We start from the raw sequence: 27,892 nt of genomic DNA on the forward strand, positions 1-27,892 counted from the left end.
ATTCGGTAACACTTTATTTCGATAGTCCACTATAGACACTCTACTAACTATAAGTAACTTTGCAACTATATGTCATTAGAGTATTAGTAGACTGCCAGCTTAATATCTGCTAACACTTTATTTTGTTGGTCCCCCAACAGATATTCAACTGACTATAAGTAACTTGGCGACTACAAGTAAACTTATTCTCCTAACCCAAAGCCTAACACCTAACCATAACTTAACAGTCTACTGACAGTCTACTGCAATATACTAATATTCTAATGACAGTTAGTTGACATGCAGCTGAAAAAATTACTTATAACTAGTAGAACGTCTAAAGTGACCATCAAAATAAAGTGTAACCCTCCATTATGACTGACAGACAAGAACGGTTTGACCCAAAAATATCAAAATTGAAAATACTCTGGAAACAAAGACACCTACATATTGGATCCCCCTTGAGGTAAGCTAAAACATATCAAAAATTAATTTCAAAGTGAACTATTCCTTTAAAGGAGTAGCTCACTTTAAAAAACAACAACAACAACGGTTACCCATGTAAATACTATGTACTTATTTTAGTAAATACAATTACTGGGTAATAACTAGTACTAACCCTGAACCTACCCATAAACCTACCCCTGTCCCATGTACTGTACTTACCTTATATTAGCCAGTACTTTCTAGGTAAGTACACTGTAAGTACCCTGTAAGTACTGTACTGTAAAAGGAAGCGTTACCAAAAACTTTTGCTGTTAATTTACTCACCCCCATGTCAGCCAAGATGTCCATGTCTTTCTTTCTTCCGTCGAAAATAAATGAAGGTTTTTGATGAAACCATTCCAGGATATTTCTCCATATAATGCACTTTACTGGTAACCAAACGGTTCAAGGTGCAAAAGACTTTAAATGATTCCAGAATATGAATAAGGGTCTTATCAAGCGAAACGAATCACATCAAAATGAACAAATCTTTTTCTGAGTCAATTTGTTCATTTCGTTCGTTGAATGAACCAAATGACACCAAAAAGATTTGTTCATTTTGATAAACGAGTTTGAACAGGAGAGTCACGAATGTGCATCACAGAACAGAGCAAGGTGGCCAGATGAGCTTATAAAACTTAAACTTTTTTTTTTTTAAATGACTGATCAATTTGCTTGATAAGACCCTTATTCATCATCTGGAATCGTTCAAAGCCCTTTGAACAGAAAGTGTCTTTTGGACCTTGAACCGTTTGGTTATCAGTAAAGATAAATCCTAATGTTTTCATCAAAAACCTTAATTTCTTTGCGACTGAAGAAAGAATGACATGGATATCTTGGATGACATGGGGGTGAGTAAATTATCAGCAGTTTTTTTTTTTTAGATTTTTTTTTAAATGAACTACTTCTTTGTGTCAGAATGTTTTCATAAGTTTCCCTTTGTTGTTCTCATTCCTTAAACTGGTTTAGAGCACTAGTAATAAATTGAAAGCAAAGTTGCACTTGCCACATTCCTCACACTTTTTTTTGCTGATACGATAAAATCGTTGACTTGAAGAATAATTATATGATTTGAAACATGAGTTTTGTGGTCTGTTCCACCACTACAGTATTTGTTTTACAAAAAAATTTTGTACTGTATTGTAAATTTGTCTCTCTTCTGCTGTAAATCTTTTTTTTTTATTTTGATCACCATAAATTTTGTATTATACACTACCAGTCAAAATTGGGAGTAATTAAGATTTTTGGTATCAAGCCTTTTAATAAGTAAAAATGGATTATACTATTTGCAGATTCTTTATTCAGATTCTTTATTCTAATTTATAATTTTGTACTGTAGTGTAAATTTGTCTCTCTTCTGCATGTAAATCTTTTTTTTTTTTTTTTTTGATCACCATAAATTTTGTATTATACACTACCAGTCAAAATTGGGAGTAATTAAGATTTTTGGCATCAAGCCTTTAAAGTAAAAATGCATTATCATATTTGCAGATTCTTTATTGCATGTGAAAATAGTTATTTGTCACGTGTTTTAATGCGTTATACTAAAGGCTTATTATACATGTGGTTACAGTTATTTATTAGATCATCTAATGAATAGACAAATATATATATTTTTTTAATATCATTGGCTTAAAATGCTATGAGAGGCCCTCGCTTTACCGTACTTTCCACAAAGAGCTCTACCATGGTCTAAAATGATTTAAAACACTCTGCTCCGAGACTTCTAACACCGTCATCATATACTACAAAAGCATTTGACATCTAATTTGACGAGCGACTGACATTAAACACTCAGGCTTTGTCTAGTCTAAAAGCAGAAGGTACTTTAGGTTGCCAAATTTCGCCTGTTTAATTGACGCCTCATTTAATCAGAGTGACAGGAGGCAATCTCACCGCTGAAGAGATTTGTTGTATGTTTCCATGAATAACATTAAGACAGCTAATCAATAAGAAGATTAGACTTGATTTAAGTTGACCGATCACCCTTTCTGATCCGTGCCGCACTGTCACTTGCTGCTTGTTTTCTGAGTTGATTCTCCTCCCCAGTCTCTCTTAACACACATTAAATGAGTTTGATTGAAGTGATGTTGGCCGCCTCGCTCGCTGTAAAATAGTGAAAGGTTGTTAACAGCTTGATGACAGATTAAAGATTGCCTTTTTCATTTGATTGAATATTCATCTTGCATCAGAATAACAGCAGATAACATCTGCTGCGCTCTGGCTCTGAGCCTGCTGCATTATTGTCTTTGCGATCATACTCATCATTCAGGACTTTATCATTATGTTATTGGCAGGAGTGTTGTTTACCTTCAAATCAAACTTTTCCATAGAGTAGGTATACCTCAGCATTGTCACATGATGTATTGTAGCCAGGCTTAGAGGAATGAGTCCAGAGGTAAATGTAAGTCAAAGTCAAGTCATTCTGTTGTAAGGGTCAAGTCAAGTCAAGTCTCAACTTGGTCATCAAGTCATACCAAGTCGCACACAGTTTACACGTTTTTAACTCTGGGACTTTTATTACTTTATTTAGACACAGAGGGCAGATATTAAAAAATAAGATAAAAAATATATTAATTTACTTGTGTGTAATATATAAAATATCATTGAGAAGCACTGTAAATGCTCTAAAATAAAAATAAATTAATTGAACACAAGTAAACAAGAATTAATACACTTTTCCCATCTTGTAAAAAAAAAAAAAAGATATTTTATTTTAAATTAGTAGGCCTATACTGTATGCCAAAGTTTGTATGTTCTCACTCTAAATATCCAGGTGATATGATCCCATAACACAAAATATTATATGGAAATTAAGAAAACAAATCTAATCATTTAAATGATTTAAACCCGGCTATTAAACGTGGGTCGTTGCGACTGACGTTCACAACTTTCATGAACCATATGACTGGCCTGCAACATTTTTGTTTCGTCCCGCTCCTGCCCGCAAAGATACTTTTTTTTCTGTACCTCCAAATACTTTCAAGTTAGCCTATGTGTCGCCACCATGCACAACAGCATGATTGCTCCTGATAAATTATTTGTTATTAAGGCATTAACACACAAACCATTGTTACAACATAAAAGCAAGCAGCTCCTGCGTGCATGGTTTGGCATGACTGTGTGCTTCTTTAATAATTCCTAAAAAGCTGACAGTTCATCACAATCTCACACATCTGTTATTATCAATATAGCTTTCATAATATATACACTTTGTTTGTTAAAGGATTTGCCAACAAACAGAATTCAGCACTGAACAAAAAGTCCGTTCTGAGCGGTGAGGGAAGTCTATCGTAAATGCTTCTGATTGGCCATTGCGTTCAGGAAAACAACACACATGTCTGTGATTAGCTACAACGCTTTATTCTCCCTCAACCCGCACACTCAGAGTGCATTGCCGCCCGCGCTCGGCGCTCTCTCTTATGATGATGCATAAAAAAACCAGCCCGTTCTCATCCTTTAACGTCATATAGAACGCTATATGCAAAAACGGCGCTATACTACGCACATGGCACCCTTTATCGTTAATATAACACGCGAACCCAAGACGTTATAAATCCTTTAGCGTGAATATGACAAGCACACCCTACCCCACACCTAAACTTAGCCCTCACAGCGCGTGTTATATTAACGATAACGGGTGCCATGTGCATAGTATAGCGCCGTTTTGTCATATAGCGTTCTATATGACGTCAAAGGATGAGAATGGGTTGAAAAAAACACAGTAATTTCAAGTAAATAGGCACAAGTCCGAGTCAAGTCTTAAGTCACAAGGAGCAAATCTAAAGTCAAGTCGAGTCTTTTCAGAGATCTAGTCAAGTATGACTCGAGTCAAGTCACATGACTTGAGTCTCACACATCTGGGAATGACCTATTGGTTTGATCTTTAACTCTCGGATTAAATTATATAACCACAGCATTTATTGTTGGCATGGGGCATGGAAAGTACATTTGTTTGATATGAAATGAATGGAAGTTCAGCTTAGTTACAATAACATTCATGTTGTTCAGCTGCTGCAATAATATATAATAATTCTCTTAGAGGATCTCTACAGGTTGTGCTGGGGAGGAGGGAGGGTAAACAGAAGTTTTCAAAATCATGCAGCTGTGCTAGGGTATGAAAAAGATATGCTTACTATGATTAAGATGTATGTCTGGTTGGCTATTGCCTTGCCGTTAGAGGAACCAATCAGCATTCAGTTAGAGTTTCTTGACTGAACTATTTCACACAAAAATACTAGGGCTGTTAGTTAAATGCGTTATTAACGGTGTTAACGTAAACCCATTTTAACGTCGTCAATTTTTTTTATTGCGCAATTAACAGTCTTTCTGGCCTAGCAAACTTTGTAGTTTTCTTTCACATGCTTTTGCAACAGGACGCTGCATGCGTGGCGCTGTGCTATTAAAACCATTCATTTCAATGGCTTGTGCCGCGCGAGGCAACCCGGTCTCATCCCAAATCGTCATATAACTGACGTTTTGGGACGTCTTTTGACCATACGTCAATATTCGCCTTTTTAGGGCCCCCTTAAACGTCGGTAGATGAGGTTATGGGATCCTAACTCTACCCCATACCTAAACTTAACCCTAAACCTAACCCGTCACCTAACTGACGTTAAAGGTAAAGCGTCAGTTGTATGACGGCCCGGGATCGCCATCTACCGACGTTTAAGGGGGCCCTAAAAAGGCGGATATTGACGTATGGTCAAAATACGTCCCAAAACGTCAGTTATATGACGATTTGGGATGAGACTGTGTTACGCGAGGACGTGTTACTTCGCCGACCAAAGCGCCAGCGGATCTAGCTAGACCGTAAACAAAACAACAGGCGCGCCACACACACTCGTTTGGGCTTGGGAGCCAGCCAAAATAGTAGGTTAACGTTACGTTGTGAGTGGATGACGAGCGCGAGACGCCGAAATGGATGCCAATAAGATTCTGAATGGAAAGTTTACTTTTAAAAAGTTGCCAAATGGTTCCATTGACAAGACCAAAGCGATCAGTGTGTTTTGTCATCGTGAACTGAGCTATCATCATTGCTGCACGTCCAGTCTCAAATACCACTTGATGATGGCCAAGCACACACACACACACAGCTGAAGAGAATTCTCCGCCCCCTTGTCAATATCAGGACCTCGTCAGTATTTCTTTCACCCTTTTATTGATGGACAGTGTTACATTATGTGAGAGATTATTTGCTCCAAGTGAAATTTTTTTTATTGTGAAATTGAACACAGTATGCTAATGTTGTTTTCACTAAAAAACATTTACACAAAGCAAGCCGATCCACTTTTCCATGTTGATAAGAGCATTAACATGAGAAAAAATAATAGGACAAAAAGAAATCAAGAGACATTTAGAATAGATAAAAATGCGCGATTAATAGCGCTTAATCGTGAGTTAACTATGACATTAATGTGATTAATCGCGATTAAATATTTTCATCGTTTGACAACACTAAAAAATACTAATTCTGCCATTGAATAAGAACTGGAGCTGCCAAGCTTTAGAAAGGATTTAAAAGCACCATAAAAGTGGACCATTTGACTCATACATTATATTCTAAATCTTTTTAAAGACATTTTCTTGTGAGAAATAGACTGAATTTAAGTCATTACACAATGGATCAATGAGAGTCAGTGAATTTGAGAGCAGGATTTGACGAAGAAAAAAAAAATACAATTTAGCTCTCGGTGTGCCAATAATAGATTTCGCCAAGATTTTCAGTCTATAATAAAATACATTTAGTTTTTAAATGACAAAACTACTGATATGTATCATAGGTTTATTCTGGATTTGTCATTTTGTAGTTTGGCTGTCTGAATCTTTCACTTTAATTATATTAAAAAGGCTAGCCATATTCTTCAGACATTCATTCAGTGCTTCAAGTGTTTTGCTTAAGAGTACAGCTGTCATTTAGGAACCCAACTCTTCTGTATGTGAGTGTACTTTCTTGGTATTTGGGTAAAAGAAAAAAATAAAATCTTATTCTTTCAAGACTAAATTACATACTTCACATTAATTTTATAGCTGCAATGACAAATAAGAATATCTGAAATGATGAAAATGAAAAGTCTATTTTAAAATGCAATCAACTTTTACATTTTTAAAATGCAATCGCATATCATTGTATACGCGTTGGGTTTTCATATGAAGAGTTCAGATGCAAAAGCCTCTAAGTGCCATTGGAAATTTTCTTCTAAAATGATCATTTTTATCAAGCTTATATTCAAGTTCAGTAATTTCACTTAAATGACAATTAATAGGTAATCCTCATTGCAATTTAAGTGAAATTACTGAACTTAAATATACAAGCTTGATAAAAATGATCATTTTAGAAGAAAATTTCAAATGGCACTTAGAGGCTTTTGCATCTGAACTCTTCATATGTTTTTTGAAAAGCAATTCAACAGAAGTTTTGATTAAATGACTACATTAATTATTGAATAATTAATTCATTAATTAATTAAATGACACATGGTGTAGCCTTTAAATGTATTCAAGGTGAAAGTTTATTTTATTATTTTAAGTATAACTTCAGAGATTTTCATCCTGCTTTCTATTGTTACAGTGACGGTAATATATGTAAATGAGCAGTGTTCATTTGTTCTTTGTGTTACCTGGACCGAGAAATTGTTTGTCATCAAGAGGAAATATGCTGCAATCGCCTGACTTATGAAAAAAGCAATGTCTGAGTAGTAGAATTTGAATTTTGGTTTGAAACATTGATATATCTGCACGTATCTACATGTTTCATGCTGTTTACAGACGTCATCATGGCAAAAATGTTTATCAGAATGAAGCATCTGCAAAATTCATTATGCTTGTTGCATTGTTGCGCTTGTTGCAGGTGCTTTAAACTCTAATGTGATTTGCAAAATGATACGTTATTTCTTGGTAAGGCTCATTTTGGTCTACAGACATTACTGTGAACTGAAATAGTCAAGGGAATAGTCTGCAGGCTTAGCCAAGAATTAGTCTGACGAGTTTAATTTGCTTGCTGATACTGAGAAGCCTGTCTCAAGCACTCATGATTGTGAGGCAGGGGCTTTTGGGAAATAATATAGTACAAGTCTTGTGTAACCTCAGCACTGTGAATTGTACCTGTGTTAAATTTTCAAACATATTCGAATGGTGACTCCCATTTCTAAATGCATACTGACAGTGGCTATAATTAATATTTGCTGAGTCTGTGGGGCTAGAATGAAAGTCTGAAAGTCTCTGGGAATTCTATATATTTTAATATGTGATTTGGTGACTAGTTATTATTAGTGCTCACTTATTAATAAGGGTTTTTATCATCAATATAAAAATATTTTTTGTTGCTTTTATTGAGGAAATAATGTTATTTTTTCAGGATCCTTTAGAAAATTTACAAAACGACATTATAAAGTTAGATGAAAACAAAATAGTGGGCATTCAGGCAAAATTAAAGTCTTGATGGTGGTGTTATTTTAATTGTACTTAACTTAGTGCAGAGAAATATTTATACAAATGTTGTCACCACATCAAGGAATTAATTAGCCTACTTTAATGATGTAATTATTCAGCAGGTGTGTTTGCAGCATTACCTGATCCGTATAATTCCTTTAATCAATTGGGCACTAAAACAACACAGGATTTGCATAAAAACAACACTATCAGTTGGTGCAATTCGTTCTTGAATTCTCCACTAAAACTTTTTTTCTATCAAACATTTAAGACAGAAAGCAGAATATTAGAATGATTTATGAAGGATCATGTGATACTGAAGACCGGAGTAATGATGCTGAAAATGATGCATTATTAAAATGACAATTTAAGATGTATTACAATAGAAAACTAAAAACAAATAAAAACATTGGTGAGCATAAGAGCATATGCCATATAGTAATATTTGAACATTTTAATCCCCCACTGTTAATATTTTGAAAAGGCTTCAGAACAGTGTTGCCAGATTGGGGTGATAATTTCTAGCCCACAACATTCACTGCCAAAATAATGTGATATTATCACTACAACCAATGTTTATAAGGACCATTTACCTCCTTAAAGGGATACTCCACTTTTTTGGAAATAGGCTCATTTTACCACTCCCCCAGAGTCAAACAGTTGAGTTTTGCCGTTTTCAAATCCATTCAGCCGATTTTCTGATATTTAGAAGAATATCAGTAACCAGAGAGTTTCTGGTCTCATTGACTTCCATAGTAGGAAAACAATACACTATGGAAGTCAATGAGACCAGAAACTGTCTGGTTACTGATATTCTTCTAAATAAAAAAAAAATAAAAAAATCTGCTAAATACATTCGAAAACGGTAAAACCCAACTGTTTAACTCTGGGGGAGTGGTAAAATGAGCCTATTTCCAAAAAAAAAAAAGTGGATTATCCCTTTAAAACAAAATAATGATCTCAAAATACAATTATAAAAATTAATCAACTTTCCTGATAGCTAGGTGAACAATACAACAGGAAAACGGATTAAAACATGGCAAATACAGTACAAATTAGCAAATATGACAAAAAAGACATTCAACCCAAATAAACTATCAAGGTATGTCAGGTATTTGCATTTTACCCTCAGAAACACACATGCCCTGTATAAGTAAGCGGAATAAGCAATGTAATTGATAACAAAAGAAAATATGTTATTCCTGTTCAAAAAATTAACAACAATAATACTAATGTTTAACTTCAAACAGAACTATGCAATATACATTATAGTCAAAGGTGCTTTCAGCTGTCGGGGACAAGGAGTGCAGTCTGGACGGGTTAATAGTTGCAGATGTTCTGGTCAGGCCAGTGTGCTCATGACAATAGACAAGAGTCGTCCCATACTCAGCTTCGTTTTAGTCATTCAGCTGTGCTCTCAGAGTTACAGGATATTTACATAGAGCATTTGAGCAATATCCCACCACAGGTGTAATCCACCTTTGGAGAGATGGGTCACTCTTTACTGTAGCTACATATTATCATTATACCACTTTGGCATTGTGATCACTTCAATTCAGACTTTGAACGTGACAAGTGCTGGCTGGTGGGCAAGATCGCTGTTTTCCAGCATCGAAACCCAGTAAACAAGTCTAGGATCTTGCCAGGAACGTCACCAGTTTTTATACAAAAGTTGGTGTTTTGAGGTGTAAATGACACGCCAGATTGTTGTTGTGCGATTGGTATCACTAACCAGATGAGATAAGCAACCTCCACACGTCTCTGCAGTGATCATTCCATCAAAGGTAATTTCAACATTTGTTTGAATACAATGGGTGTATGTTCATGTACTGTAATTAACCGTGTCTTTAAGTTAACCTGTAGTTTCGTCAATCAACGCCACCAGCTGGTTCGGCGAGTCAGCTGTTTGTGTTATGAAGCTAACTGTTACTGTACGTTCACACCGCAATGCGAGAGCGGTAAAATTAATTGAAAAATGAATGACTTCTGGGCACTTTGACGCTATCGCCGGTGGCAGTGTAAACGCAGCTGTCGTATTTTGTTAACAACAACAAATGTGACATAGGTTGTTACGGTCCCACAAAATATGAGTCTAGGATTCAGGGACCACAACATAAAAGATCGACAACGAAAGACATAATCCAAAATTATGTATTTATTATAACTAAAACAACTCCCAAATTAACCATAACATAAGAGACGGGGAGCTTAGCAACAAGGGAAGAAGATTGGAAATACAACCCAGCTGAGACTCCCCGCTTCGAACTCAAATTCAAAACTGTAAACAATGAAGAATCAGTGGTAAGCGGCCACTTCCAAGGGCACTTCCTTCCGTTTTATCTCGAGCACCACCAATCAAAACTAAGAAAAACAGAAACAAGACAACATTAACATAATTAAACTTTATTTAATTAGAGGACTCCAGTCCAGACGTTCGCGATATTCGCGTAACATGGGGGCTCATCCGGTATAAGAGATGTTTTGAGGTTTGTGATATCTGTGGTTTTCAATTAAAACAGTAGAGTTAGATTATTTATGGAGAAATTATTACTGCTCGATTATCTAAAAAAAAAAAAAAAAACCTTGTCTGCTTTACACAATTTAACTACATTTACCTTGGAGTTAATCCTAGTACATAGTTATGCAGCTAGCTCGCTAACAGACTTGATAGCTACTAGAAAGACCTGGAACTACATGACTGTACATTTAAAATACCCATTTGTTGCCCGCCAGGCATCCAAGGTAGTCACGTGACTGCAAAGTATGAATATACAGCTACCAGTGATGCGCGGGTTGATCCGAAATGGTTACCCGCAGTTACGTGTCATCCAAAAATGTTTTAAATTAAATTTGGGTCGCGGTCGGTCGGGTCGTTTGAAAAAAGATGCCAATTAAACATTTGTATAGTACTAGACACAATTTTTGATTAAATATACAGCCCTACACATTATTGGCTGAATAACTGCACGAAGATAACACACAAGCTCAGTCTAAACAGTTCTTGGATTCTTTACTAGTGATTGGAGAACCGCTGTCCCTGTGCGTTCGGTATACGCAGTATCTATGCGCAGTATCAGCTGCTCGTGTTCATCACTTCTCTCAACAGTGGCACCAACATGTCTCGGTTCAGTGAACTGTTGGAGTTACTGGAGTAAAATATAATTCTGGATATTGATTTATTTCGATTCGGAGGCGACTGTTAGGCATGTCTGAAAGTGAGTAACTTTAGTAACTTGTGGATCAGCACTGACGCAAGACGCGAACTGTTTCGAACGATTCAGTTCGAGTGTACTGGTTCGACCGGTTCACTAAAAAGAACCGGTTCAAAAGAACGATTCGTTCACGAACTGGCCATGTCTACGATCACTACAGTCTGCAGAGAGATTGAGGCGGCAAGAGAAAAGGTGAAGACTGGGGAGTGGAAGCTCCGCAAATACACAAATAGAAAGAGTAAAAGTGTGGGAGACATTTGCTGAAATAATGAAAGATGATGACCAAAGTGCTGGCTTTGCCTTTGTTATGTGTAGGCCTACGTCTTCTTGCGATGCTGTGTTGTTACACGTCTATGGCCCAATAACGCTCCGATGAGCATTTACTACTTTTAAAAAATGCGGTCAGGAAGCGGGTCGGGTACAATGTTTTTTTTACTTTTTTTTGCGGTCCGAGTTGCGGGCGGGTAGCTGAAAACGTCGGTCGGTTGCGGGTTGTTTATACATTGACCCGCGCATCACTGACAGCTACAGGTTCAAAATCTGATTCTCGCACTAAAAAACGTCACTTATCATCTCTGCCTGCTATTGCTGCTGATTGGCTAAAAGTGCGGGCTCGTCGGCGACATCATCACCAACACCAGCCGACTCTGCAGTGGGTGTGTGTGTTTATGAAGGACCTTCACACATGGGATTTATTTGTTAACAACTTAGTTTATAAAATCTAAAATTTCCAAACCAACTTCAAACCAGCTAAAATGTTGTCCCCACCAAACCAAATGGAGCAGTTGGCTTGAATTAAATCAGGCAGGAGAGATTTCTACCAGTTTTTCAAGGAATGTCACTGTGGTCAGTTTCTTCACTTGTCAGTTGGATGTGACAAGACCAGAATAGCAACCTCAAGTCAAAGGTCTAGCTAGTCTATTAACTATTCCCAGACACATAAGAGCAATCAAACCCTCCATTGACTCGCTCACCAGTTCTCCTCCTTCCTTCTTTCCCAGTATAGTAGGGGACAGTCTGTTGTCTCTCCTTCTATGTTGCCCATTTCCTGTATAGAAAGAAGATTCGGTTGGTTATCTCATATCCCTGCTGCTGACATCAGTGACAGAGTGAGTGATAAACTCCCCCACAAAATAATCAATACGTCGATTGTGTGGAGGCGTTCCTTTCGATAGTCTCTCTGTGTACGGGCAGTGCTGTAATAGCTTCGCTCTTAGTTGAGATGCTGATGATCTACGGTAGTAATTGACCCCGAATGTGACCTGCATTTCATTGTTAAAGAAAAAAAAAACACTATGAACTCTATGACATCAGGTGCTACACATTACAAGGTCTTTACCAGTTGCAACTGGAAAAATAAGTTACCAGCGATTTTGTTCAAATGAAAAGAAAAAAATTACAGGAAACAGGAAATTTTCATTTTTTTAAAAAAAAATCACCATGAAATCAAAATTGAGAATTCGTTTATTTATGGATTATTGCAGTATTTATTTAAAATTATTTATCCATGCACATCATTATTGTGCCCTTATAATCTGTAATAAAAATAACATCCCCTCCCTCTTGCAAGGGCGGGAGAACCTGTCACTCACATGAGATCGACCAATGGCAAACCTCAACCATCCAATCAATTCCAGATGGACAAAATCAAGCCCCGCCCTACATTTTTCTCTTGTTTGAGAAGCCTAGGACTAGGAAATATGCCACAATTGGAAAGACTATTGTAAATTCCGTTTCATGTCGCAACTTTAATATACAGTTATGTAGGCCGAGACTGATCACAAATAAGCATGCTTGAATGCGACCACAATATTATTTACATTAGATGCTGTAAAAATGTATGCTTTTGCCAGATGCTTTTATCCAAAGCGACTTGCATGTTAAGTGGCATGCTCTACGGTTTGAGCTACAGGATTATTAGAGGGAATCTCGAGATTTGCTTTAAGCCACAAATTTGGCAGCTTGTCAGTTTGACAGAGATGTAGTTTGCCTTCTGTTGTGAATGTTGACTCTACTATTTATTTTGTTTGCATTGTGCTTACTGGTGTTGATGAATTGCAATCAAGCTTGCCAGAAAATACCATAAATTCTTCCAGTTGCCAAGGCACACATCTTGTGTAACCAAGCTATTCTCTGTGCCGAAACCAATATAAAATATCAATGTGCACTCAACATTGGCAGGTTGCATTGGAGCCAGAAATCGCTCTGTGGTTAGTAAGTAAGTAAGTAAGTAATAAATAAATAAACACATGAAATAGCCAAAATGCCATTATTCCCCATTTTACCATGATGACTTGACTTGATCACATTGTAATTATGTTTTTTTTTCAAGCTTGAGTGAACCCTATTCCGAGAAAGTGCCACGTACCTTTTGGATTCTTTTCAGAATTCGACCAATGAAAATTAAAGGTGGGCGGAGCTACCCAGCTTAATGATACCAAGTGTCCATCAAAAATTTCTTGTCACTTAGAAATACATGTAAATATTTCAGCAGTGTTGGGAAAGCTCCCTTTCTACATGAACTAGTTTAAAGTTCAGTTCACACATTTTAAAATGAACTAGTTCAGTTCTTTGTTTATACTTTAAAAAATGAACTAGTTCATAGTTTGTTTGTTTGTTTTTTTTTTTTTTTTTTTTCATATCTTGCGAGCTTCTTTTTTTTTATTTTTTTTATTATTGCCACAGCCCATATACAACCACAGACAACAATTATTTTATTGACTGGCAAAGTTTGCACAGAAGTGTATGATTTTTCCCATCCTTTTGTCCCATCCTGGCTGGTGTTGCCAGATTGGGTGTTTTTTCGCTACATATTACGTGTGTTTTAGCTGGGTTTTCCCCTAGAAGATTCTATAGAAATCTGGCACCCTATTATACGAAATTAAACTGAGAGAATGTGCATTCACAGACAGCAGAATGAACGTGTTCACAGTAACGTTCATCAGGCAGTAATACAGTACGTTCAGTTCACGTTCGCCCAAAATATGAATGCATTCATGAGCACAACACTGTATTTCAGTAACCTAAAGCAGTGTGTTCCGTGGCATATTAGTTTTGGTTGTGTATTGAAATTAGTCTTGGGAATCATTGCATTCCAGTGGTATTAGTATTGACTTTTGATATTTTTGTAACTAAACTAAATAAGAGATTAAGAGCTTTTTAATGCTTATCGCTTTATCAATTCACCTGATTTGGCTTATTGATGTCCTCTTATAAAAAATTGTACAACTGGACCATGAGGCACTGAAGATTTCTCTACAGCTAATGATATATTTATATAGAATAATTGCACACCTGTCCAAAAGCACACTGATAGGACAAACCCTCTCATGAAAGAGCATCAAAGAGCATTTGATCATTACTCTTCAGTCTTAGCATCTCAGTTAGGTTTATGACTGCATAATCAAGATCCCGCTAATGAACGACATGACAAGGGATCAAAAAGAAGCTTGTGTTACATAATCAGAGTGTTAAGGTTAAACTGAAATAGATTTTCCCTGGCCAGTGGAGGGTTTGCCGGATACGTATGACAGGGACAACAGGCTCGTGATCAAACCACTCAGAGAGAGAGACAACCAAAAAGACGTTTTGCATTTTGCTCCCCCAGTGAAAAGCAAAAACAGAGGAAGCAATCAGCCAGTATTTAATAAGGTGTTGGGAGTGGTTTTGATTTGGCTTCTTGAATAAATGGAATCCCAAAGCTATGCAGCACATTCAGATTAAACAAGACGTCCCAGTCCAAGAGCAGCCAAGCGGCAACATTATGGTTATTCGAATCGAAATTAGTCAAATTATCCTGTCTGCTATTGTTCAGTGAGGTGTTTTATTCTAATCCTGATTCTTATATTGGCTACTTCTGAGTTTAGCGTCTTAATTTGATTATATACCGTTTTGGGGCACTTTTCACCTCAAGTGTGGTTGCCAATTAAATTTGCTTGCACTGCTATCAGTGGTTCTCAAACTTTATAATTTTCTTTACCATCTCTAAACAAATTGGTAATGCAATTAAGGATTTACAATATTGCTATAAAAAAAAAAACCATTGAAGTCCTCCTGTTGTCAATAATTGCATTCCTTAAAACTTATCTTTGATCACCAAAGTGATATATTTAAGCATTTTTTCCTTGGATTGGATATATCTCTACACTTTTGTCTCATTTAGTATACACGGTTCAATGAATATGCAAATTAGCCCCACCTCCACTCACTCACAGCAGCTCAGAGATTCACTCGTTGATCACGCGTCGTCGTGATTGGTTACAAGGTAGTTTTTGACGTCAGAAACACCAGCGATTTCAAACCGTCTTTTTGAGACTGTCTTTGGTTCGCTGCAGTTTTAAGGAGAAAATACTCAGCAACTCTGTTGACTTATGAATTTGCACATGGTTTGTCTTAAAGCATATTAAAAACACCACATAGACACATAAACAACATTAAAAACTTGATTTTCACCAGTGTTTTCATCCTTTTGAGATGTGTGTGATATGATCTCAGTATTTATGGATTTGCTCAATGATTTAACTAAATTAACACATTTTATTTTACAGGCACAAATATAACACCCTAATAAATAGGAATGTTAATAATTAATGCATTTAAAATGTACAAGCGAGTCATGGACAGTTTAATAAATCTGGTTAATTGTAATGATTCTGGGTACTGAGGTCTTTTAAATGCTTAATGGTCAAATAAAAAAAGTCATCTTTTGTATTATACAATATAATCACAATATTCTTTATATTTTCAGTCAACACAATAATACATAACCTTAAATATTTGATCAATCACCCAGACTGTAATGTTTATTTGACATCTGTAGAGAATGATGTGCTGATTTTAAAGGTTGCTATACAAAACCCAGAAAATGTCAAGCTTGCAATTGGTTAAGTGTATTCGAACGCACGACACGGTGTACTCACACAGGAAGTAATAATTGGCCAAGACATACAGTATAATAAATCCATAATAATTGGTCAAGTATCAATGGGCTCAGAAACCATTAAAACACAACACTCCCACTGAGAAAATAGGCGAGTGTATAATGTAGCCCTTACTGTTGCTATGACTATTGTGCAGTTTTGTTTTGAAAATGGTCTTTGTGAAATATTTCTTGTGCAAGCATCATTTGCGCTCGCTGCATGAGGGTGAAAATGATATGTTAAATGAGGGTTTATTATGTGGGAAACACTTGTTCTGCTATTTCACGAGATGTGTTTGCATCCGACATGCATCCGTGGATGTGTCATCATTTTGAGCACAAGAGCATTTTTAGTAAATTGTTCTTCTGATAGCCTGCAGATCTTGACAGTGTTAGGGGAAGAAAGTCTTTGGCCATTTGAAAAAGCATAACGACATGCTAATCTTGATACAGTATTTCTGCATTACTGCATATTCGAATCCACACTTGCACACTTTATCATTCAAATATCTGAACACGCAGTCCGCAGAGGAACTTGTTGTGTTTAAGGCATACAATGTGGGCCCATGAGTGAGCACTCAATGTTATAGCTGTTTTGAAGGTTTATGCTAATTTCTGGCATAGACCTGTCACATTTTGAGGGCCCGATGGGCTTTTGCTTTAAACATTGTGGCAATTGCCCTTTCCTGAAGGCATGTTATATATTGGTAATGCCATTGAGTGACAACCATTTTTTGCCTCTGTCACCACAGACAAATGTGCCATTTCTCTCAAGCTCTGACAGCGTGTCAAGGCTGCAAAATCAATTGGGTTGGAACAGAATTAGTGACAATGTCCCTAAAAGATGATGATTGAGGTTTTTGGTTTGGAATGTAACGTTTCTTCAAATCACTCTGCAAATTGGTTGTTTCTTTTGATTGAACATGATCTTTACTGGTTTAATCACCCAACTTCTATGATGCATTTAGTAAGTATAATATTAAGGCTAATTTCAGTGTTTTTTTTTTTTAACAATTATTTAAAAACGTTTTATTTTATTATTTTAAAATGATTTATTAAAATTATTTTGCTTGTTCTTTAAAATTACTAATTTTAATTACATTTAATTACTTTTGGCACTTTCTAATTACTTTCTAACTTTCTTATTATATTTTAGAGTTTTTCCCTAATTTGACATAAATAAAAAATTGTTTTTGAAACAAAATTTGAAATAAATAAAAATTAAAAAATAAATTAAAAAACTGTTGATTTGTAGCAATTCAGGGATGTAGAAAGATATTTTTTAAATCATAAATTTGATTCACATGGGACCTTTACCAAATGCAAAAGTATTGATTATTTGTTTGTATTGAGAAATGATTGTCAGCGAAGCACAACAGCATGAATGCAACATCAATATTAGGCTATTAATGCTAAGAATAAAGACTAGATCCTGATGCATAATATTTTATATTATTGTATAAAAAAATAAAACTTTCTTTATAAATGAATAAAATAATGTAGTTTTCTTAAATAATACTTTCCTTAAATAATTATTTACTTAAATAATACTTACTTTCCTTAAATAATGTAGTTTTAACCTGGTCATATGCATATTAGTACTGTCAAATCAATTAATCGTGATTAATCACATTACACACCAATGTGTGTTTATATATGCTTGTATATTGTTATATATTTACACACAAGACATATGTATAAACACATGCACACACACCCACACACACATATATACAGTATCATGTAAACACAAACTTTTATATTAGATGCAACTATTCAAGATTAATGGATTTGACAGCAACACCTACACACACGTGTACACGCACACACTTACACTCGTATATAATTTAGACTAAATGATGAAGGAAAACAATATATCAATCAGTCTTTTTATGAAGCTCAAGATTTGACCCATTAAGAGGACATTGTGCAGCTACAATGCTATATAATGACTACCGCATGAGTGTGGTTATTATTTACTTATTTCGTTTCATATTTTGTTCTCAGCCCTCACAAATGTGAAGTTATGGGCCATCGACCGTCAGTGTTTCCAGACCATCATGATGAGGACCGGACTCATCAAGCATGCAGAGTACACAGAGTTCCTGAAGAGGTGGGCTGATTCTCCTTTCATTTCTATTTATCCTCTCCTAACCCCTGCTGAAAGAAGTCCATCCTGCAGCAGTATACAATAAAAGAAATTGATTTTCATTGTGAATGAATAACAAACGATTGAATGGTTACAATCTCCGGTAACTCCGGCTTTACACTCGGTGTCCTTTGCTGTGTATCGTTAATCTCCCGGGTGATGAGTTTTGATTGTAATATTTTGGGAGGTGAATGCCATATTACACTCAAATGTTTCTAATCAATTGTGGTTGTGAGGAAAGTGAAATGTGTGTTGGTTAGACGGCGGTAGAGGGCAGATAATGATTAGAGTGCTGTTGGTTCGTGCATTCATTCTGCTCGTTTGAGTAATTCTTCTCCTTCCACTCTCTTTGCCTGAAAGTATAGATTTTTGGCCATGAGCTGTTTATGAATAGCTTTACTTTATTAGAACATTCTTATTTTGTATTATATAACATATTGATTAGTCTAAAGTCTGCCATAAAAATTGCATTCACATGGATTACATTTGTATTTTAGTATGAATTGTAAATGGAAAGTATATTTTTTACATTTTCATGTGTTTCTATGTGAAAATATGAGTGCGAGGGCAGTGGTTCTCGACTTTTTCATTCCAAGGTCCTCCATTGTCTACAACAATATTCAAAGCCCCCATGGCTTTTACAGTTGTTCCTGATTTTACCAGATTTATGTACAGTATAACTCCACAGCTATATAATAATTGTACAGCTTGGCAATTGTAAATTCACTACAAAATGCCCATTATAAGATTTAGTCGATTCACGTGACTCAAAAAAATTTTCAGGTCTAGAAGTCTCCCTTTTAAAAATAGACTTCCCCATATATCCAGGTTTTCCAAGACCTTGGGAAACCTTGTTTTTTAGAGAGAGAGAGAAAAGTTGTTAAGGGGGTGAGTTCAATCGAGAATAAATTGAGAAATATATATATATATATATATATATATATATATATATATATATATATATTATGCTGTTGTTTTATATAATTGGAAACACTGATATTTTAAAGCAATGACATTAAAAAAGTTTTTTTGACAATTGCTGGTCTAATATGGTCAATATGCCTATAATTTGTCAATAATTATTCAATTCAATAATTCAAAACATTTTTTTTTAAATATCTGATATTCTGTCCAAAGATAAAGAGATTGTCCTACTGCTCAAAACATTCACTTCTAGGCTTAAGAAATATAGCTAGTTTAGATTAGCTGAAGACATTACTGTTGCTTTTCAAATGAAAAGAAATGGTACTTGAAAATAAATTCCAGCACAGCACTAGAACAACCATAATGAAGTAATGACACTTCAGAAAAATAGTGCTTGAACTACTGTACATATGGCAGTATATCTGTTCAATAAAATACCTGCTGAGTAATAAAAACACCATCCGTGTTGCTTTTATATTTCGGATCCCTCAGGTCTCACCATCTCTGAAAAGCAGAGCTAATGTTATTGTATTTCTTGTTTTATTATAAGCTCTGCCTTGTTCTCTTTTTGCTTTATATTTTTAAACGGCTGATTCTCCAGAGCCATTTTCACACCAAACAATACATAGCCGTTGCAACTGTTCTCATTTACATATATGACGCGACATGTTCAGGCGAGTGACGTATGCATGCAATTTCCCATGAAAATCATTTTTGTTAGAAAAACATTTTTGGAAGAAAATGTTGGAAGAAATTGAGTTAATTTCAGCTTTTCGTTGAGAACCACTGTGCTAGGATAGGTTGCCAGGGTGTTGCTATGCAGTTTCTGAGATGTCCTGATGGTTGCTAGGGTGTTCTGAGGGTTGCTACCCAGATAGCAAACTGACATTGAATCAACGTGGAAACATGACATCGAAACAACGTTGATCTGACATTGTTTTGCTCATCGAATTAACGTTGAACCAACGTCAGACGCGTCATTCTTTCAAAACTAACGGAAAATCAACTTGAAATCAACGTGGTTTCAACGGTATGAAAGCAAACCAATTTTCGATTTTCATTTAGCTTTGAAGAATGCCGCGTTAATTTGATGAGCAAAACAATGCCAGATCAACGTTGTTTTGATGTCACGAGACGTCGTTTCCACGTTGATTCAATATCAGTTTGCTGTCTGGGTTCTGAGTGGATGGTTACTAGACCATTCATTGTCAAGATATTCTTCTTTCAGTGTAAAAATTGTAATTCTCAACCGAATGCAATACTTGGACAAAACATTTTTGGTCCTGAGACTTCCACAGAAGATATATTTACATTTTGTAGTATTTAGACCACTTCTACTATTGATTGCTATAAGGATGTGAAGAGACTTTAATCCAGTTTAGAAGAGAATCACAATTGTGTTGTATAGATCACAAACAAAATGTGTTTTCACGTTTTTTTCAGTGTACCATTATCGTCTGTGATCTGAAAATAGAAAGAAGATAATGTTATAGTTGAATGAGTAATGAATTATTGAATCCTTGAACTAAGAGGTCAGGTTTGGTTTCATAAAAAAATAAAAAATAAATGAATAAAAACAATTATTAAATTATGGACTCCAAAGCGTCTGGCGACACAAAACAATGCCATTTTGCAAATTACATTTCCCAGAGGCCCCAAAGCAGCTTTACTGGAAAATAAATGATGTCAAGGGACAGAAATGGATTTGACTTTTAAAGTAAGCTTTAGATGTCTATGTGTGCTCTGAGAATGTGACTGCAGAAATAATCTTCTTTTGTGGTCTATCCTCTCGGGAGCTTCAAATGTTAAAGTCCACATTCACTCATCGGTGAAATGTACACTACATTTTATGTGCTTTTCTAACACAGTCTCTTTTGACCATACGTCAACATCCGCCATTTTAGGGTACCCTTAAACGTCGGTTAGATGATGATCCCGGGACGTCATACAACTGATGCTTTATCTTTAACGTCAGTTAGGTGACGGAGTAGGTTTAGGGATAGGTTTAGGACCCGATAACGTCATCTAACCGACGTTTAAGGGTACCCTAAAAAGGCGGATGTTGACGTATGGTCAAAAGACATATGGAGACTGCGCTGGCTTTTCTGGCAAATCAAAAATGCAAATGCATCTTTTTTGGCATATTTACCCTTTGTTAAGTTGTAACTCTATCAGTTTCATCATGATAGGATCAATGTCACTTAATGAACATTTCAAGATTTAGAGACATTTAGAGACATAAAAACTAAATTGTGCACAAACAAAAGTAAATAGTCAATTTTGATTTGTATGTTGACTTTAATGTTCCCTAGGTGATTTAAATGAGGAAAAACATCCCTTTTTCAAATTTATTTATTTATTTTTTTCTACCGAGAGCTCTTCTAGAAAAGGTCTTTCTGGCTGACTGGTTTTTCCCAGCTATTTAAAATGATTGGCAGCTTTTTTTTTTTTTTTTAATGAAAACTCACAAGAAGTCCACCTACACCTCAACCTTAGGCATTATTTCTGAGATTGCAAAATTGTGCTTGTCAGTTTCTTTTGCATTTACATACTTTAATTTACCATCTTTCATAGATTTCATAGAATTTTCCTAATCTCTGAGTTAATTTCTGATATTAATGAATTCATTTAATAATTCTGATGGACCCCTTTTTAACAACTCCTTTAAAACTAAGTTTTTTGTCTGCTGGTTAGATATGATATTTTGGCGCCTGATGGAAACAGCTTTGTTGGCTTGGCTCAAAACCTCAAATCTGCGCTTCATCTTTTTCACAGCGTTCCGACATTCCAAGGCCTTTCAGAAGAAATAATCAGCAAGCTAGCGGATGTACTGGAGGAGGTAAGCCACTTAACTTTTGCATAAAATACTGTGTATTTTCTCATAAGACCCATTTAACTTTAAGACTTCATTGTTTATTAAACAAATTTGATTGGGCTTTCATTACATATCATTAGGCAAAGGAAAGGTCTCACCGGGGAACATGTTTTTGTTTTTATTACATTATTTTTGTCTGACTTATTGTACTTTAATCTGTCTTGTTTGTTTGATTGTTTTTTCTCCATGAAAATTGTTCCAAGAATTTCTCCAAGAGTAATGATGCTTCTTGGGAGTGGTCCAGTGCTTTCATTGTAATGGTAACAGCAACTATGGTAGATCTCTCTCTTTAGGATTATTGGATATTTGGCAATTAAATGGGATTTTGTGTTAAACGATGAAGTTTAAATCACATTAGCGTATTGACAGAAGCACATGGTCGGTCTACATTCAGCTAAAGGATGATTACGAACACAAGCAGACCTGTGGGTGAAAATGCCTTGTTGATGCTAGAGGTCAGAAGAGAATGGGCCGACTGATTCAAGATGATAGAAGAGCAACTTTGACTGAAATAACCACTCGTTACAACCGAGGTATGCAGCAAAGCATTTGTGAAGCCACAACACTCACAACCTTGAGGCGGATAGGCTACAACAGCAGAAGACCCCACTGGGTACCACTCATCTCCACTACAAATAGGAAAAATAGGCTACAGTTTGCAAGAGCTCACCAAAATTGTTCAGTTGAAGACTGGAAAAATGTTGTCTGGTCTGATGAGTCTCGATTTCTGTTGAGACATTCAGATGGTAGAGTCAGAATTTGGCATAAACAGAATGAGAACATGGATCCATCATGCCTTGTTATTACTGTGCAGGCTGGTGGTGGTGGTGTAATGGTGTGGGGGAGGTTTTCTTGGCACGTTTTAGGCCCTTTATGCAAATTGGGCATCGTTTAAATGCCACGGCCTACCTGAGCATTGTTTCTGACCATGTCCATCCCTTCATGGCCACACTGTGTACTCATCCTCTGATGGCTACTTCCAGCAGGATAATGCACCACATCACAAAACTTGAATCATTTCAAATTGGTTTCCTGAACATGACAATGAATTCATTGTCCTAAAATGGCCCCCACAGTCACCAAATCTCAACCCAATAGAGCATCTTTTGGGATGTGGTGGAATGGGAGCTTCGTGCCCTGGATGTGCTTCCCACAAATCTCCATCAACTGCAAGATGCTATCCTATCAATATGGGCCAACATTTCTAAAGAATGCTTTCAGAACCTTGATGAATCAATGCCACATAAAGGAGTTCTGAAGGCAAAAGGGGTCAAACACAGTAGTAGTATGGTGCTCCTAATAATCCTTTAGGTGAGTATATCCCACATTTTACGTTTAATAAAAATTAATGTCTTTATGGAGACATTAAATTTCCATAAATTGATAGTGCAAACCAATGTTATTTTAGGATCATACTCAGTGTTGGGGGTAACAAAAACTCTTATTTGTATGTGGTTCTCCTCTCAAACATGAGTAAAGATGCCGTCCAAATCCACTGGAGGGTCACAACTTGATTAATTATGCAAATTCATATGAGAGAGTATAGTTGCCCCCCTTAAACTAATTTCATTAGCCAAATATTGTGTTTATGATTTCTTCTAGGAATAGAAGTGCTTCCAGAAACCATGTGCAAAAAATTAACCTCTTTTATTTTATTGTTCATTTTCATAATGTCAGGAAATGAATGTAATGAACAGAGTAGCCTTGGGATGTCCTGGTTAATTAAGATTGCATAAACGAGTTTAAAACTGCTTTGCTTTTGTATGTTAACTTATATGCCTAAAGGCCATTCATATCTTCATAGGCTTGTGTTGACAATCCGTCTGTTGCCACCTTAACATGATACATAATACATATCACTTCCCAGTCATAATTGAGTTTTCTTAGTGTTTCCCAGTGTTTTACAGGAAGTTATTACAGAGATTTAAATCTGGAAAAACATCACTTATTAATTTGGATATTTTGTTATTCTACCTTCTACCGAGAGCTCTTCTAGTAGGTGTTTTTTTTTTTTTTTCCAGCTGTAGATCTACTGTTTTTTTTTTTTTTTTTTGTTTGTTTGTTTTTTTGGTACCCTGCCCAGAGATGTACGATTTAAGTATGAAAATCTCCCTTTTATTGACATTGATGAACTAATTAAGAATAATTAAGATTCTGAAAGAAGAATTTTATGAATATATTTTAAAATGTAATTTATTCCTTTGATCAAATCTGAATTTTCAGCATAATTTATTTAGTCTTAATATTTATTAATTATTATTGGTGCTCAATTATTGGAGCTTTGTTTTTTGAATCTGTGATACATTTATTTTAGGATAATTTGATGAATATACAGTTTAATTAACATGATTTATTTGAAATGCATTTTTTTTAACAATCTAAATGTTTTTACTGTCACTTTTGATTAATTTAATGTGTCATTACTGAATAAAATTATTATTATTAATATATATATATTTTTTTAAGCTTACCCCAAAACTTTGAATGGTGTATAGTGTATCATGGTTTTCACAAAAAATACTGGGAGGAATAATTTACATTTTACAATATATTAAAATAGATTTTTTTTTCAGCTTTTCTTTTTCATTTTCTTTTTACAAAGAAAAAGAGTCATTCTGTCTTGAAAACATCATCTTTTAATAGCAGAGCTGGTGGATATGATCATGGCCTAAACCTGTGGGTAGAGTAACTAATGAGTTCTTCTTACTGGTCACATGATGCCGTCTACTGCCCTGACTAAACATGATGGCAACAGATGTGTTCTCTGCTTTGATCTCTCACTCTGTTCTCTCTACATTCTCTTAGTCCCTCATTTTCTTTTCTTTCTCATCCTACTATCGCTCTCCCTCACACTTTACTCTCTGTTCTCTGCTCTCTTCACTGGTCACTCACTGTATGCTCAGTATAGAGGATATCTGACCTAAGCCTTCCATGTTTCATGATTTAACATTGTCTATGGATATGCCCCCCCCCCCCCCCCCCAACCCCCCATGCTTATTTTAATAGTAAATATAACCACTATTTTGTCCAATCATTTAATTAGTCAAATAATTAACACACAATGCAAAAAAAAAAAAATTATTAGTGTCCCAGCCCATATATAAATACGCCATTAAATAATTTTCCTGCCATCAGAGCATTTTAAATGAAAGCTTGCCTCTTGCGTAAAAATTCACCCAATTTGTATTCTTCATCTCACAATTCTGACTTTTCTCACAATTGTGAGTGGTGAAATTTTTGGAGCTGGAAGGATAGTCTGAATAGCGACATATAAATGACAGTCATCAGTCCACTCTGACAGCACAGAATGAGTTGTTGTTCACAAACGATGCTTGTTAAAACTGCCTGGGCATTTTTGTTCCAAAAAGCAGACAATTTTCCAACTTCTCTCTTGCAATTTGGTTTAAATTGATCCTTATTATTATTTTGCCAATGACCGCACAAAGTCATGGCAGTTGAGACTGAGTCATTTTAGACCAGTGAAGATAATTCTATAGAATTCCACTTGAAATCATTTGACTCAATAGTATATAACAGCAGACAAAATGGATCACTGCAGTTTCTTTTAAAAAACTTGTTTTGTGCACTACAGTATTTTTAAAGTATCTTTAAGAATCTTGTATTGGAATATACAGTATATATATATATATATATATATATATATATATATATATGAAGAGTTCAGATGCAAAAGCCTCTAAATGCCATTTGAAATTTTCTTCTTTAATGATGATTTTTGTCAAACTTGTATATTTAACTCCAGTAATTTCACTTAAATAACAATTAATAGGTAATTATCATTGCCATTTAAGTGCAATCACTGAACTTAAATATACAAGTTTGATAAAAATCATCATTAAAGAAGAAAATTTCAAATGGCATTTAGAGGCTTTTGCATCTGAACTCTTCATATATACTATATTGGTTCCTTGAACCCCTAAATGTTGTTATTATCCCTTGTAAGGGACACCCTTCCTAAAATACAAATAAGCAGCTGTTTAACTGCATAAAGACCCATTTATACTACGACAACTAAAAACATGTGTAAACTATTATCTGAAAATATTGACTTTGTATTAACCCTTTCATACGCTCACACCGGTGTGAGACTCAAATGTCTGAAATTAGTGTGTAGTACAGTAATATACAGCCACATTATTACAGTTATTGTCTCCACTCCAATACCTTCTGAACCAAGCGTAGGACTTGGTCCACTGCCAAAGTTCCTGGCACGTTAAATATACATTTTTTTGTGCTCTGTAAGCCTGATGGTGAAACAAACTTGTGATATCATATGCTGTTCAGCATGGAGATGGTCATCACAGAGATTTGCTCAGCGTGATGTTCCATTTTAAAGATATGGCTCTAAAATCGATGGCTCTTCTGAACCCCATTTGAAGCAGGGAATTAAAGCAAATAGCTTTTCATTTAAAAAAAAAATGAAACCAAATTAATACTTGATGTTGTCCTCTGGGGGAACGCAAGAACAAAGACTCAAGGTGAAATAAAAATAAGACTTCCAGTTTTCAGTGTTACTTTTTGTCTCAAGATATTGACTTTTCATTGAAAAGTCTCTTGTTTCACAGCTTAATCATTAAGATAATAATCAAGGCCGTGAAACATCAAAAATGTTGTTTGGAAATATCTTCGAGGATTTTATTCTTTGAGGATAAAGTTATTTCAGATAAATTGTTTTTCAAAGACATTCTAGTATCACTAACAATGTCTGTCTCACATTGATCACCCTCAGAGAGGCAGTGTGTTCTAACTCAGGAAAGTTTTTAAAAACTTTAATGTGAATTTTAGAAAAGTAATTAGTCATTGATTTTTACTTTCACATCTAATAACATTTAACCAAACCCCAATGTCTTTTCCCATAGTGGCTGCACCATAAAACCTGCACAGACATTCCAGAAAAGAGGCGTTCAGAGTCTATTTTCTATTTTTGTTTTTAACTCTCTCCAATATTTTAAATTTGGACTGCAAAGATTGTGGCCAAAACTGGTACTGCAATCACTTTCAAATTACTGTAGAGCAGTGAATCCCCCAACCCATACCAGAATTAGCTACATTGAACTACCACATTCGGCTATACACTATTACGTACTAATTCATTAATCTTGTTTAGTTTCTTCTTCGTTAATTGTAAAGTGACTGAATTGTAAAGTGTAAAGTAATGTTAATATTGCATTACACATTTGTTCTTGTGTAGTTATTCATTAATGACGGAACAGTTTTTTTTTTTTAAAGTGTTACTCATATATTTCAATATATACTATACACATATACAATATATGGTATATATAAATAAGGACAATAACCAGTGTTTTATAGTATTGTTTCTGATTTGGTCATGCGATTTGGAGTGTTTCATGGGATGAGTGACTAATTTCCTCAGAAGACATTCATTACGATGCCCCGTTCTTTTAGTCTAAATTTTCACATTTTTTTATATTTCAAATCTGGTGGCTTTGGTGTGTGGTTTAGAATTTTTTTTATTTTTTAAATGCTTATTAGGAAAATAAAAGGGAAAAACACCTCTGAAACCAAGACTGTTTAAAGTGTGCAGTCCACAATGCACTATATTGCCCTTTGTCTATGGCAACTAGCTGTGCCTGGGCTTTATGCCAGACTTGTGAAGTGCTGGAATTGGCAAGCATTCCTACACTGCACTGTTCTACTTGGAGCAACATGGGTCAAAAAGCCAGATTTTTCCATCAGATATATACGGTATTATGGTAGGAATAAAATAATGTAGGGCAAAGAGTGGGAAGAGGGGGGTTCTGGAGAAGAACCACAGACAGTTAAATAGTAAATCAGTAAGGATTAGCAATAAATGTTTCTGATAGTTTAATTACAACATTATTGTTAATAACCTTAGTACATTTGTGGTGGCATCTAGTTATTATCAAAATGGT

At 35.4% G+C, this 27,892-nt stretch overlaps 1 protein-coding gene across 2 annotated transcripts in view; it reads left to right on the forward strand.

The window, feature by feature from the left end:
* prkg1b (protein kinase cGMP-dependent 1b) overlaps window positions 1–27,892 on the forward strand; it is a 193,327-nt gene that overhangs the window by 101,699 nt on the left and 63,736 nt on the right. For both annotated transcript variants that reach the window (XM_039664767.2, XM_039664766.2), the window contains exons 4-5: window positions 18,034–18,139; window positions 21,875–21,938. In XM_039664767.2, the coding sequence (XP_039520701.1) occupies window positions 18,034–18,139; window positions 21,875–21,938 (170 nt within the window). The remainder of the gene's footprint in view (window positions 1–18,033; window positions 18,140–21,874; window positions 21,939–27,892) is intronic.

Source organism: Pimephales promelas, chromosome 17 (assembly GCF_988280905.1).
Source record: "Pimephales promelas chromosome 17, fPimPro1.hap1.1, whole genome shotgun sequence".
Lineage (NCBI taxonomy): Eukaryota > Metazoa > Chordata > Actinopteri > Cypriniformes > Leuciscidae > Pimephales > Pimephales promelas.